The sequence below is a fragment of the Corvus hawaiiensis genome, chromosome 9 (assembly GCF_020740725.1).
Source record: "Corvus hawaiiensis isolate bCorHaw1 chromosome 9, bCorHaw1.pri.cur, whole genome shotgun sequence".
Lineage (NCBI taxonomy): Eukaryota > Metazoa > Chordata > Aves > Passeriformes > Corvidae > Corvus > Corvus hawaiiensis.
Window position 1 is genome coordinate 17,066,387 of NC_063221.1, and position 13,186 is coordinate 17,079,572.

At 54.7% G+C, this 13,186-nt stretch overlaps 1 protein-coding gene across 1 annotated transcript; it reads left to right on the forward strand.

The window, feature by feature from the left end:
- Positions 1–354: 354 nt before the first annotated feature.
- Positions 355–5,321, forward strand: BARHL2 (BarH like homeobox 2). The gene is made up of 3 exons (XM_048313542.1): positions 355–1,207; positions 2,594–2,819; positions 3,332–5,321. Exons 1-3 carry the CDS (start codon positions 628–630, stop codon positions 3,642–3,644), a joined length of 1,119 nt encoding a protein of 372 aa, XP_048169499.1. The 5' UTR covers positions 355–627; the 3' UTR covers positions 3,645–5,321.
- Positions 5,322–13,186: the final 7,865 nt, after the last annotated feature.

Genomic DNA, 13,186 nt, shown 5'->3' on the forward strand with positions numbered 1-13,186 from the left:
GATTAATACGTCGCTGGCATTTCTCATTATTCTGACATTCAGCCGGGGAACCGTACCGGGAACACCGGACGATACTCTCCGGGGGATCCGATCCGGCGACCGGGGAATCGAGGCCCGACGAGGCGGCGGCGGCGGCGGCGGCGGCGGGGACGGGCCCGGGAGGGAGCGGGGGCGCGCCCCCCTCCCGCGTCCGTCCCCGCCACCGGCCGCGATTGGCTGCGGCCCGCGCTGCGTCAGCCCCCTCTCGGCCCTCCGCCAATGGGGGCGGGCAGCGGCGGCGGCAAAAGCCCGGGTTTATAATAAACGGCGGGGGGGACGCGGCGGCTGTGACGTCACGGGGGGAGTCGCCGCCGCCGAGAGGAGCTCGGTGGGCACGGGCGGGCGCGCCGCAGTGGCCGGTGTCCGCCCCGCTCCGCGCCCGCAACTTCCCGCAACAAAGTTGGTTAGCGGCGAACCGGCCCGGCGGCGATGTGGGGCTCGGCGGGGGCCCCGAGTTAGTGTCGACCGCGCCGCCGGTGCGCGGGTTGGGGTAACCCAGTTCCGCCCCCCATCCCTTCTCCTCCACTCCCGGTGAGAGACCCCCGCGGCCGCCCACGGGGATGCGGACGCGGCGCTGAGCGGTCCGCCATGGAGGGGCCGAGCGGGTCCAGCTTCGGGATAGATACGATCCTGTCGGGTGGCAGCACCGGCAGCCCCGGAGTAATGAACGGAGATTTTCGCCCCCATGGCGACGGCCGGTCGGCGGATTTTAGGAGCCAGGCCACGCCGTCCCCCTGCTCGGAAATCGACACGGTGGGGACGGCGCCCTCATCGCCCATCTCGGTGAGCATGGAGCACCCCGAGCCGCACCTGGGGGTGGCGGAAAGCCTCCCGCCGCCGCCGCACCACCTCCACCTCGGCCCGCACCCGCCGCCGCCGCCGCCGAGTTTGCAGCCGTCGCCCCCGCAGCCACCGCCGCCCCAGCTGGGCTCGGCCAGCTCCGGCCCCAGGACTTCCACCTCTTCTTTTTTAATTAAGGACATTTTGGGCGACAGCAAACCGCTAGCGGCGTGTGCACCTTACAGTACCAGCGTCCCCTCTCCCCATCACACTCCCAAGCAGGAGGGCAGCGCGGCCCCGGAGAGCTTCAGGCCCAAACTCGAGCAGGAGGACGGTAAAGCCAAGCTCGACAAGCGCGACGACACGCAGGGCGACATCAAATGCCACGGTGAGTACGGCCCGGCCCAGCTCCGCACCGGCTCGGCCGCCGGTACAACCGGGGCCGCGCTGCTCGGCCGCATTGGTGAAACGAAAATCGGGGAGAAAATCTGCGGTAGGAGCGCTCTCTCTGCCGGAGCCGCTCGGTGATCCTCGCTACCGCGGGGATAAGGTCGGTAGAAAATGAAATTAAATCAAATCGCCTTTTTTTTTTTTTTTAAATTTATTTATTTTATTATCTGTTAGCCTTTCCTCCTCTTTTTTTTTTTTTTTTTTTTTAATTTGGCTTCCCCATTTTTAAGGAAATAGCCCGAGCAATGGGATCGCATGGGAAATCAGACTGTATTTATTTTTAATGCAAATGCACATAAATGATTCTCTGGCTTTCTAAGAACCGGTGGCTCAGCTGCACTTAGTGCATTCAGCCTTTTCATTTTTGCTCATTCGATCTAAAATTAAGATAAAAAATTCTACTTCCCTAGCAATCATCAATACCAAATAAACGAAAAATTAAAAAAACCAACCCACCCAACTTTTAATTAAAAATAAAATAATAATAATAACATCAACAACAACAACTCGGCCGGCGCTCGGCGTAGGGAGATGTAAGGGCTTTGTGCGTTTGGCAAAAGCCTCGCGTTTTCCCTGCGCCGGGATAGAAGGTTTATTTCTCCATCTTCAATTATTTTTTTTTCAATTAGGCATTTCGTGCTGATGGGGAAGCCCCCGCCGTGAGGGGTTCGGAAGTGAAAAGAGCTATGTGTGCGTGGGAAGGGGAAAGGAGGAAAAGAGTGAGGAAGGGCAAGCAGGGAGAGGGGATATTTTCCTGCCGTGTCGGAGGAGCTGTCCTCCCCACAGGCAGCCCGCTGCAGCCGGCAGGCAAAGGGACAAAATTTCCTAGTTTTGCCCAACTGAGCTATTTTCGCCGGGCTCAGAGCGGCGCGGTGCCTGCGAGTGCAGCTCATTTTGCTCTTTTACCATTAGCATACGAGTGCCCAAACCAGATGTACAGTCTGGTCTGGCCATTTTTGTGTGCACCAACCTCCCCAGTGGGTCAATTAGGGAGATTATTGTTCTTCCTGCGGGGAAGATCAAGGAGCGCCACAAACTGCGGCCCGAGTGGAGCCGGATTGACAGATCGATTTCCCGGCGTTTCGGGCCGGGGGGAGAGGGCGAGAAAATAACGAAAGCCCTGTAGTTGGGAAACGGAGAGTGGGAATCCCGCTGTTCCCCGGACGGGCTCGCCGCCACCACCCCCCGCCATACTTGACCGTTCCCCCCGTGCCCCGGAGAGGCCCCCGGGGAGGGGGCGGTGGGGCCCGGTAACCACGGCGGGGCGGGGCGCGGGCCGAGCCGGTGTCCCGCCGGCCCTCACCGCTCTTCGGCTCACTCGCAGGGACAAAGGAGGAGGGCGATCGGGAGATCAGCAGCAGCCGGGACAGCCCGCCGGTGCGGGCCAAGAAGCCTCGAAAGGCACGGACGGCCTTTTCCGACCATCAGCTCAACCAGCTGGAGCGCAGCTTCGAGCGGCAGAAGTACCTGAGCGTGCAGGACCGCATGGACTTGGCCGCCGCCCTCAATCTCACCGACACGCAGGTCAAAACCTGGTACCAGAACCGGAGGTAAGGCGGGCCCCGGCAGGGCGGTGGCCCAGGGTCTCCCCGGAGAGCCGGGGGCGGGCTTGCGCCGCTGGGTTCCTGCCCGTGGGAGCCCGGGGTGGTGCGGGGAGCTCCCGACTGCTGCCCCGCGCCCTCCCCGGCGGTGGGCTGGGAGGTCCGGCCCCTGTCAACGCTGCCGTAATTTTCTGTCTCATTACATACGGTTGCAGCCACCCTAATTCTGTCGCAAACCATTAGTGTCAGTGCGTTGCGATCTAACCGTGTACCGCGGTTATTAATTTGGCCGGAGTCGCCGTATGCATGTGTCGGGGGGTGCGGGGCTCGGAGGGGAAACCGAGCAGAGCCGGGAGGATCGCATCGTATGCGGGTCCACGGGGCCAGTGCGCCCCGTCGGGGCCACGGTGGCGCGGGGCCGCGCAGGGGATGGGGGTCGCCGCCCGCGGGACCCCGCGAAAGCGGCCTGGGTGCCCCATCGCGGCGCCCGCCCTGCAGCCGTCTCTTGCTCCCCCCGGCAGGACGAAGTGGAAGCGACAGACGGCGGTGGGCCTGGAGCTGCTGGCCGAGGCCGGGAACTACTCAGCGCTGCAGCGGATGTTCCCCTCGCCCTATTTCTATCACCCCAGCTTGCTGGGCAGCATGGACAGCACGACGGCGGCCGCAGCGGCCGCAGCCATGTACAGCAGCATGTATCGGACTCCCCCCGCGCCGCACCCCCAGCTCCAGCGGCCACTGGTGCCGCGGGTGCTGATCCACGGGCTGGGGCCCGGCGGGCAGCCGGCCCTCAACCCCCTGGCCAACCCCATGCCCGGCACCCCGCACCCCCGGTGAAACGGCACCGCGGTCCCCGCAACGAGCCCTTCCCCTCCCCGTCCCCAAAAAAGCCCCAGCACCGCAGAGGAGGAAGCGAGGGGAAGCCGAGGGGCAGGAGATTCTGCAGGCAGTCACCGGCCACCGAGGGAGGCGATCAGTCAGAGCAGGGACTCTTGAACCGTGAACCCAGAGCCAAGCCCGTAAGTGAAACGACCACACGCGGGGGAAGGCGGGCAGAGCCGCGGGGCGACCCGCCGACCTCGGCTACTGCGAGGCAGGACTTGGAGCTGGGAGAGAGTGTTACGGAGGGGGTGGAGGAGGAGGAGAGGGAGAGGGAGCCGGAGCCCGCCGGAGAGACTAACGGCTGCGGAGGACAGAGGGAATGAGAGCGCCTCGACCCCCAACCGGCGGAGAAGACCGGGGGAACGGAGAACTTTGCACTGATTTTTGTCATTACCTTTTTTTTTTCTTATTGAAAAGTGGCATGCTCCCTAATGCGAACAGAATTGTACAGACCGAGTGCTGAGTGCTATATCATATTTATTATATGTCGTCCAAAAAAGGAGAAAAAAATTTCACTTCTATACGTTAGTTTAAAACGAACGAATGTGGTTCTTCTCTATCCCTTTTCATGTCTTTTTGGATTCAGTAAAATAAACGCTTAGATGACAAAATATAGATTTTTTTTTTTTTTTGGTGACTGAAAAATCACAGGGAAAAAACGAACAAAAAAGAAAAGAAAAGAAATAAACTTTATCTTTTTTTAACAAACGCGAAAATTCAAGGTAGCTAATTTCCCCGTGACGAGAACTCAAGAAATTCGGATTAGAAAAGGCAGATGCCACTTTTTTATTTTGAATGTTATATTGAATATATTTTGAATTTTAGGCTCGTTGTTTCTTTACAGGCGCTGTTTTTCCCTATCTGTATTTTAAAGGAAAATCAAATCCCCCGCAGGTGTCGAGCCCCTTGCTGTTATTTTAAGCACCTGGGCAGGGCGGCAGCGGGTAGAAGTTCTGGCCCCTTGGGACGGGTGCGACGGGGCCGTGCAGGGTTTGGGGATGTGGCCCCGGCCCGGCAGCTGTCTCTGCACGGAGCTGGGACAGGCAGCGAGCGCCGGCGGTCGGGGTGAGTAACGAGGGGAAACAGGCGGGGAGGGCGGAGGGGTCCCGGCGGACACGGAGCTCTCGAGCCCTGCCAGCCTTTGAACTTTATGCTGTGTGTGCCCGTTCCCCCCTCCGCCCCCACGCCTTCCCCTGGCAGGCAGCTTCCCTGCCGAGCGCCTCCCTTCCCCATGCCGGCGTGGGCCGCCCGGCCGTCCCGCGGGGGCAGAGGGGGCGCGAGCAGGGACTGGGGGCTGTGACCCTCCGCTGGACTCGGGGGACGGCTCTGTCCCCAGCCTTTGGAGGTGAACAGCCCCCTGCGAAATTAGAAAGTTATACAGCAATTACCTATAAAACATTCATAAAGTCCCATATTATCCTCTCCTCTGAGGGTTTGGCGCTTCTCTCTCTTTTTTTTTTTTTCTTTCTATTTTTGCTCGTGGGTCCCCTTTTTATTAAGATAGAAGGAAAAAAAAAAAAAAACCAAACCGAAAAAAGGAAAAGAGAAGCCTCCGGGCACGTTTATTTGGGCTTTGCTAATTAGCGAGCGGCTTGCTGATTTCTGTGCTAATAAATTCGCGTTAAAACCATATTGACCTTTGCCTTGATCTAACAAAAGGGGAGCGGGTCGGGAACGCCCACTCCGGTTTTTGCCCGTGTTGCGGCGGCTGCTGAGTATTCCCCGCGCCTTCGCCGTGGCCCCCAAATACCCCCCACAGGAACGAACCGGAAGCAGGTCCCTCAGTGGCCAGAGCAGTCCGTCCGCCCCGCATCGCCACCGAGATTTTCCCGGGAAACCCATCTGATGCGGGCTAGGGAAGGAGGTAGGAAATCTGGACTCGTTAGGGCCTTTTCCTTAGTCTAAGCAACAAATCTTTCCGAAAGGAGGAGAGACCTAGCTGGAAAAGCTAGTCCCAGCTCGTTGTTCTCGATGGGTCGGTGTTGACTGCATAAACTCGCTGAAAAGTAGAGAGAACAAGGAAGGAAAGTTCATGCAAAATAGATGAGTGGCCCCCTCACGAGCAGGGCCTGCCGCGGGGTGCCCATCGGGGCTTTGGGAATGGCAGCAGACGCGAGAGAGAGAGGAGTGAGGCGGGGCTGGGGGCTGCCGGTGCCGTGTCGGATGGTGTTTAAACCAGGGGCTGCCGGAGGAGGGGGGCGAGGAACCGCTACCTCCACTAAAACGTATTTCTAGACCCAACTGAAAAGTGCATGTGAACGGGAGGAGGTTTGGAGCAAGAATCGCTCTCTTTCACTCTTCCTTTCTCCACGTGGGAAGTAGGGCTGGAAACGTAAGCTCTTCGTTTGTCCCGGTCTCCGTTCGCTCCGGGATAGAGCCGACCCAAGGTCAGGCTGCCCCGAAATTGCGCGGCCGGGTCGCCCGGCTGCAACCTTGTAGGAACAGGCTTCGTTGCTTCTTTAAAAGCCCCGGCACGCGGGCCCGCATTACAGCGCGCTGAGGAAGGACAAAGAGCCGGGCGCCGGGCCGGGATGCATGGGGCCGTCTCCCGCCGCCTGGTGCAGCGCGGTGAACGGCACGGCGCGGGGCAGGCACCGCTCGCAGCTCGGCGCCGTTGGCCGCTCTGCCTTCGCGGCCGCGCCGGTCGGGTTTCTCCCCTTTCCCTTCCCGGACAGCTGCTTTCGCCGTGGCCGCCTCAGAAGTGGTGCCGAGCTACTGAATTGCCGCAGTCCTGGTCCCTCTCCAGCCTTTGCCCTTGCCTGGGCCAGGACCTGCTCTCGGCCCTGGAAGTGGTTGTGAACAAACAACCAAATTCTTCTACTGCCAGACGAACAGGACGGGCTCTGTCAGCCTTAAACAGCGGGGAATACCCGCACCCGCTGGAAAAGACCTGGCTGCTGGTGCGCTGAGCATGGAAACAGTCCGTGAGGCTGTAGCAGAGCTGTCTGGACGCGAGGGACCGCGGCAGCCCGCGGGGTGGCCGGGAGTGAGTGCTCTCCCCGTGCGGGACAGTGGCCTGCAAGGAGCGGGGCGGCTCCCGCCGCGGGGAGACCTGCGCCGCGCCGGGCGGCTGCGGCCCCGCCCGCCCTCAGCACCACGGACAGCTCCGGGAGGTGCGGACGGGCCGGCCGGCACCCAGCGTCCCGCCCCGCGGGAGCGCACGGCCTTGGGACGTCGGGCGGCACGGGAGTCTCCCGTCCTCCAGGACCCCGCAGCCGCCTTCTCCGGCGCTTGCCGAAGGGCGATAGTGAAGATGGAGGAGGCTGGCACTGTCTCCTGCTGCCGAAGCGCTGCCTGGTTCGCCTCCCCGCCACTCTGCCCCTGGGAGAGAGCCCCTGTCCTAGCCCGGGCCTGGCCCTTCGGCCCTGAGCGCGGGCTGAGTCCCGAGGGCTTTGTGCGGAGTGTTTGAGGGTTTCCCGCGCACCGGCAGCCGGGGTTAAAAACGGGACAGGGCAGCTCCCCTTCTCCCGTGTCGTGTCGCTCCGGATTTACACCGGCATGTCAGCCGTGGGACCCAGAAGACCCTTTCGACACCCTCTGCCCGGTTCCCCTTTCGTTTGTTTCTTCTGGGCCGTGCTATGTGTTTTGCAGGTGGGCAGGGCACGGGAGGCTCATTCGAGGAACCTCTGCTATGCTCAGACAGGTTTCAGTGGCTCGTTGAGCTCCGGTTCTAGGCTCGGCCCTCCCGGCAGCAGAGCAGTGGGTACGCTGCACCGCTGCCCCTGGCTGGTGGGCTCTCTTGCGGGATGCAGCAGCAGGATCATGTTTAATTACTTTACCCTCTCGGGGGATTATCTTGGCCATCGTTAGAGCAGAAAGCGAGAAGGGCGACTCCACTGGGCTGGGGTACGGGGACGAGCACTGCCTGCGACACTCCGAGGGGTGCTCCGGAGCTTAATCCTCTTTCCTAGCCGGACAAGTGAGTCCGGCTCAGCCGCTGGGAACTAGTCAGCAGCACCGAGCGGAATTCTCTGCTGTGCCGGTTACTCCGGTTGCGTTTAACACACCGCCCGCATGTAACGCTGTATAGGCGCTCCGGGGCTCGGCTATTGCTCCTGAAGGTTTTAGTGTTTCTTGTGAGGGTGGATTTTTAACTTTTGTTATTTTCTGCCTTTCCAGAGTTTACCTTCCTCCAAATTCACCCCACGTTTCTGTGCAAATGCGTTGTAAGTCACCCAAAGTCCTTACTGCAGCCCTCGGAAACCTCGGCTCAAGTCCAGAGCATAGAGTGAGTGCAGCTAGGCTGAACTCACCGGTGGAAAGAGCAAAAGCCTTCATAATGTAAGAAATATTCCCAGGCCAGAGGTGGCGAGCACGGCCGGTGAATAACCGTTTCAGGTTGGAATTACACATTTCCCCCCTCCTCTGTTCTGTCTTGCTGCTGAGCTCACATTTCCCGCCGGTGATACCACCGGGTTTCTTCCCGAGCAGCCGGTTTATCTGGGAGCTCGTTTGCGAGAAAACGGGGGTACAGGGAACCTAGCCTACCGAGGCGGCCCTGTGCCCTCGTCCCGTGGGAGCAACAGCCTGCTCTATTTCGGGGAGAGCATCGAAATGACCTCCGCGATCCCTGGAGGGGCACAACTGATGGGGACGGAGACTCACCGGGGGTGAGCGGGGGTGGGCGGACGGGAGACCCCCGAAGGCGCAGCTCCCCCGTGCCCCCGTTTCATGAAAGCCTTGAACTTCGTTCCTCCCTTGGGCTGCTGCAGCCGTTCAAGGGCCGTGGGGCAGCCGGAGCCTGTGCCTGTCTCTCCGTGTTTCCAGCCGGAGAGCAGGTCCAGCCAAGCGCCCATCGCATTAAAACTGCCTTTCCATATTCATATGCCCTATTTTTCACAAGTCGCTTCTATTAATGGAAGCGCACAAACGCCGGTCCTTAAAATTTGCGGATTTCAAAGGAACCCAAGCGAGGCACTTTGCGCTGGCAGCGATGGATGCGGGGCGCGACGGGACCCCCGGGGCTCCCCCGCCGCGCCCTCCCCGGCGGGAGCCGCGCTCAGCCCGGGGCACAGCCGCAGGTCGCCGTCGCGGCGGCTCCCGGCGTCCCCCCCGCTGCACCGGGCCCTGGCCCGCGGGACCGGCGCTCCCCTCCCTTCCGGCCCGGGCACACCAAAGTTGTCCGAGACTGTCTGGTTCCCTCGTCTCTGAGAGCCCATGTAGGGCGCTTTAATTGCCACATTTTCAAACCGAGGTAATGGTGGGGATGTCCTAGTAATTACCTTAATGAGATAACACCTTTCCTTCCCTGAACCTACTCATTATCACACTTCTTGTTCAAATTCCAACTACAAAGAGCTATACTTGTAAAAAAAAAAAAAGAAAAGAATTAAAAAAAAGAATAGAGGGGGAGAGAGCTCTGAAATTTGTTGGAGATCTTGTTCCCTTAAAACAAGCACCGTCCATGGATCTTTAGCATATGAACAGAGAACTGCACCCAGTTCTGGGAAAGGCTGGCTAGAAGTAAACTAAACATCTGGGGTACCCCTTAATTATTCTTGGTTGGTGTCTTTAGTTTGACCTGTAGGGATGCGAGGGTGTCAAAGTGATGAATTTTAAGATGTTGGGCTGTGAAGACGTGCAGCTGCAAGACTGATGGGTTTAGGAAGGGAATGGTAACAAGGTTAGCTGCATGTGAAGTGTGAATTGAGATTTTTGCAAAGAGACTGTGATTGCAGATGGGCATAATGTTGTACCCTTGCGTGAAATCTTGCTATTATCGTATAATGGTCAGACAGAGTGTGAAATGACTTATTACTTTACTTTTATTCTTTAATGAAGTTGGGTAGGGAAGGAGAACTACCAAGAAATCGATAGTGGTGGTGCACAAAAACTATATGACAGGTGCTGATACATTAAATATTTATTTAGCTTTTTGTCACAAACTCCCTCCTAATTTTCTGCTATTTCAGAAAGCAAACAAAAATACAACTAGTGGATCTAGACAGTGAAGAAGATGTGCAGAATGCGAGTAATATTTTCTTTTTCATTCTTCCTTTCTGCAGTATACATGAAGTGGGCGTTTCTCTGTGGTGGCGTGGTGTATACATCATCTATGTAAAATATGAGACAGAGATACCTAGAATAAGGCTGTGCACACATGGTTTCTAGGTAGATTTCCAGCTGTTTGACATGTATCTCTCTCCTAAACCTTGGAGCAGGCATGCAGGGATTTGTACACTGTTACACCCCCATGTAAATTCAAGTGGCCTTTTCTCCAGCTTGACATGCATGTGCAAATACCTCTCACTTCCCTCCATACCAAGCACAGGTGTCCTCATGGGTGGTGTCATTCTAAAAACATGCAGGACAACATCTGCCTCTGAATTTGCACAGCATCGTGTGGGTACATCTAGGGTGGGCAGCTTAGCCAACATCTAATGAGTCGTTTCACATGTGATTAGGGTAAAACACCTATTACCAGAATTTGGTTCAATTGTTCAGCTGCTCTGCTCTTGATGAATATGGAGTGAGAAAAAGGAACTGGAGCTGGTCCCTCAGGATAATGTCCTTAAAAAGAGGATTTCCCAGGTGACCAGCCTCAGGATGCCACCACTGAGAACAGTCTGGCAAATCCTGTGCTTAGTGGGTTATCTGTTTCAGTGAGCAGCTTCATCTCACTGTTTGAATACGTATGGTAGAGGTGCAGCTTCTGGTATGCCTTCCCCTCTGGTAGGATGCAGCCCACAGCTCAAAGAGTTTCTCAGCCGGCACTTCTCCTGCAACTCCCTCCCCAGACCTTGTCCCCAGATTCAGCACAACCCTTTGCTGCCAGTCTGTCTGTGAGTTTTTGCCCTATATTGTCTATGGAGTCTGGCACTGTTACATTTTAATCTGAGGTCAGGAAGAACAGGTAAAATGAAGTAAGTTTGGGAATAATTGCCTACCTCTTCTCCATTAGCATATGGGGTAATAATGCTGGCAGAATTGTGTGAAACAGAGAATACATCTGAGGCCTCATCTGTGTCCTTACAATAGTCTTTCAGATTTCCTTCTCATATTCATGCCTCAACATCTGAACGAGTACAGTGTTTCAGGCTTGAAGCTTGTTTCTGTTGAGTTATACTTCGTTGTAGGGTTTGTTTAAAACAGGATTTGATGCAACACTGTCCATGGAAGCGGCAAAAACGCGCTGAGGGGTACAAACAGTCCCTCATGACACAAAAGGACATGGAGTAGCTCCCTGTGAGATTTATATCCCAACCCAATAGACTAGCAGGAACGTTGTAGCTTTAAATACTGTGGTTTCATTATGTGAAGATCGAACAAGAAGAATTCCTGAAAATTTTAAGGACTGCCTGGTAAAAATGATGAAACAGTGCCTGAAAGCATAGAAAGGTGGAATGTCACAGCAGACACTGCTACCCCAGCACTGTAAAAGGAACAGGCATCTTCCCTCCAACTGGTGCTCTAAAGCAGGAAAGAGCAATGTGGAAAATGAAGGCTGTCAAAAAAGCCTATTTTGGGGATTTGCCACGGGTGATTTGGCTGGATCCTGTGGGTTCAAGTACCATCACTGTCTCTATACCAAAATAATGTATTTTTTCTGGACTAGAAATTCTGAAATAAGGTTGGATTAATATTTCTTCAGAAGTGTGATGGGGTCTGTGGAAAAAAAAAAAAGCAGCAAAGCGTGTGTCTCCAATGGAGCCCCAGTACAGGCACTGACAGTTCAATCCATGTTACATCACGTGAGTCTAAAAACTAATGAGTTTTTCTGCCTCAACAGTGGGAGGCAAGGTAAGCACACTGGCAACTTTTTATTTATTTCACTCTTCAGCAATATTTTTTCCCCGCCTTCCTTTCCTCCCTTTCTTCTTTCCCTCTTTCTCTTTCCTTCTCTCTCCACCTCAGTCTGTTTTGTCAAGAATTTGGCAGCATGCCTTGGGAATCCTGCTCACCTTTCTGGGCCACTGGTGGCGGCCATGGGCAGCCTGCCTTAACCAGCACACTAGTGCGTGGCTCGGGCAATGCAGCACGAAGTGTGTGTAGCACAGCTGTGCCTCTTCCATGGAGACTAAGCTCATTACTGTACAGTACTCTAAAGCATGCTTAACCTCCCCAGTCTTGGGTGTTGTATCCCAAATCTACTGCAGAGCATGGACACCCCAATTAGCACTTACAATGCACTGTTGACATTTCTGTGGGCCAGCCCAACAGGAATAATTAGATGTGATATCTAACACAAAGTCATTTTTTTTTCCCAGCAGAGGGTACACTGCAAAATGAAAGCAACATCTACTGCAACAGCACTTGGCCAGATTTGGCTCTTACATACAGTGTTATGTCTGCAGTGTAACTCAGCTGGCTTCTCCAGTTGTACACTGCCTGTGCCCTGCCCAACTGCTGTCAGTCTGACCTGCAGGGATTAGTGCTGGGGCTAAAGCTCTGGATGGGCTGCACAAGAAAGCTGTCTTACACGGCACAGGCTCAGGAAAGCTGCTGTACAGCACCCTACAGGAATCTTTCCATTAGGAGATGCAGCCTGTGTGGAAACTTGCTCAGCATAAGATCATCTCACATTGGAAATGTTGGCAGGTGACTGTGAGGCCGGTCTCACTTTAGTTTCAAGCTCCCATCCCGCTGCACGCCAGCAGAAAGGCTGGGATAGGGACTAGGCAAAGTGTTACTGACTGAACATTGTTCGTGGCAGTGGTTTGCAGGATAGCAGTGGTAGGACTGTGTTATCATAAATCCCATAGCAGCAAGCCAGAAAGCCTATGGAAAAATACATGTGACAGTAAATAGGAAAGAACTCTGCTGCAATGCAGCAGGCTGTCCTCTGACACTGCTAATTGCAGCAACACATTGAAAATATAAGTGTATGTAGTGAGTATTCCTGCTTAGCTTTGCTACCATTGCTTGCCTACTTTCATGCACTGCAAACAGAAACTTGGAAAGAACTTGGCAGAGTGAAGAGGATATAAAAATGATAATTTTTCATGTAACGGAGATCACATAGAGATTTCCTTTGTAGTTCACAGCATTTCCATTCCAAGATGCTTGGAGAATTGAAGCATACAAATAGAGGAAAATCTGCAAAGTGTCGTCAGGTATTACTTATGTATTATTATTTTTGTTGGAAAAGACATGTAAATAGAAAGAATTAGAAAACGGAGCTACTAAAATAAATTATAGTGGAACCCACAATAAATCTAACATGAGAATAAAAGTATAATGAGAACATATTTTCTTCAGCATAAATACAAATCTTGTCTGCATGCTAAATCCCTATTAATTGGATACTTACTACAGGAATAAATCTTTAAATGTGTAAAAAAAAATCTTTCTGCTCTGTGATGAAATATAAATATCACCAGATTTATTAAAGAAAAAATTCTGCTAAATGACTGCTTCTCTTACATACTAATTTATGCTTATGCTGCATCTGAAAGAACTCATCCTGATGTGAATATCAGCTAAATGAAGGAACCTGTAAAAGGAAAAAGGTTTAATGTGCATGACGAGAAGTTGCTTATATCAGGCATGGCAGGTTT

What these genes read in the sequence shown, in the direction of transcription:
- BARHL2 (XM_048313542.1), top strand. Translation starts at nt 628, where the DNA reads ATGGAGGGGCCGAGCGGGTCCAGCTTCGGGATAGATACGATCCTGTCG. An exon ending in GGGCGACATCAAATGCCACG is followed by an intron (nt 1,208 to 2,593) that starts GTGAGTACGGCC and finishes GCTCACTCGCAG; the next exon opens with GGACAAAGGAGGAGGGCGAT. An exon ending in ACCTGGTACCAGAACCGGAG is followed by an intron (nt 2,820 to 3,331) that starts GTAAGGCGGGCC and finishes TCCCCCCGGCAG; the next exon opens with GACGAAGTGGAAGCGACAGA.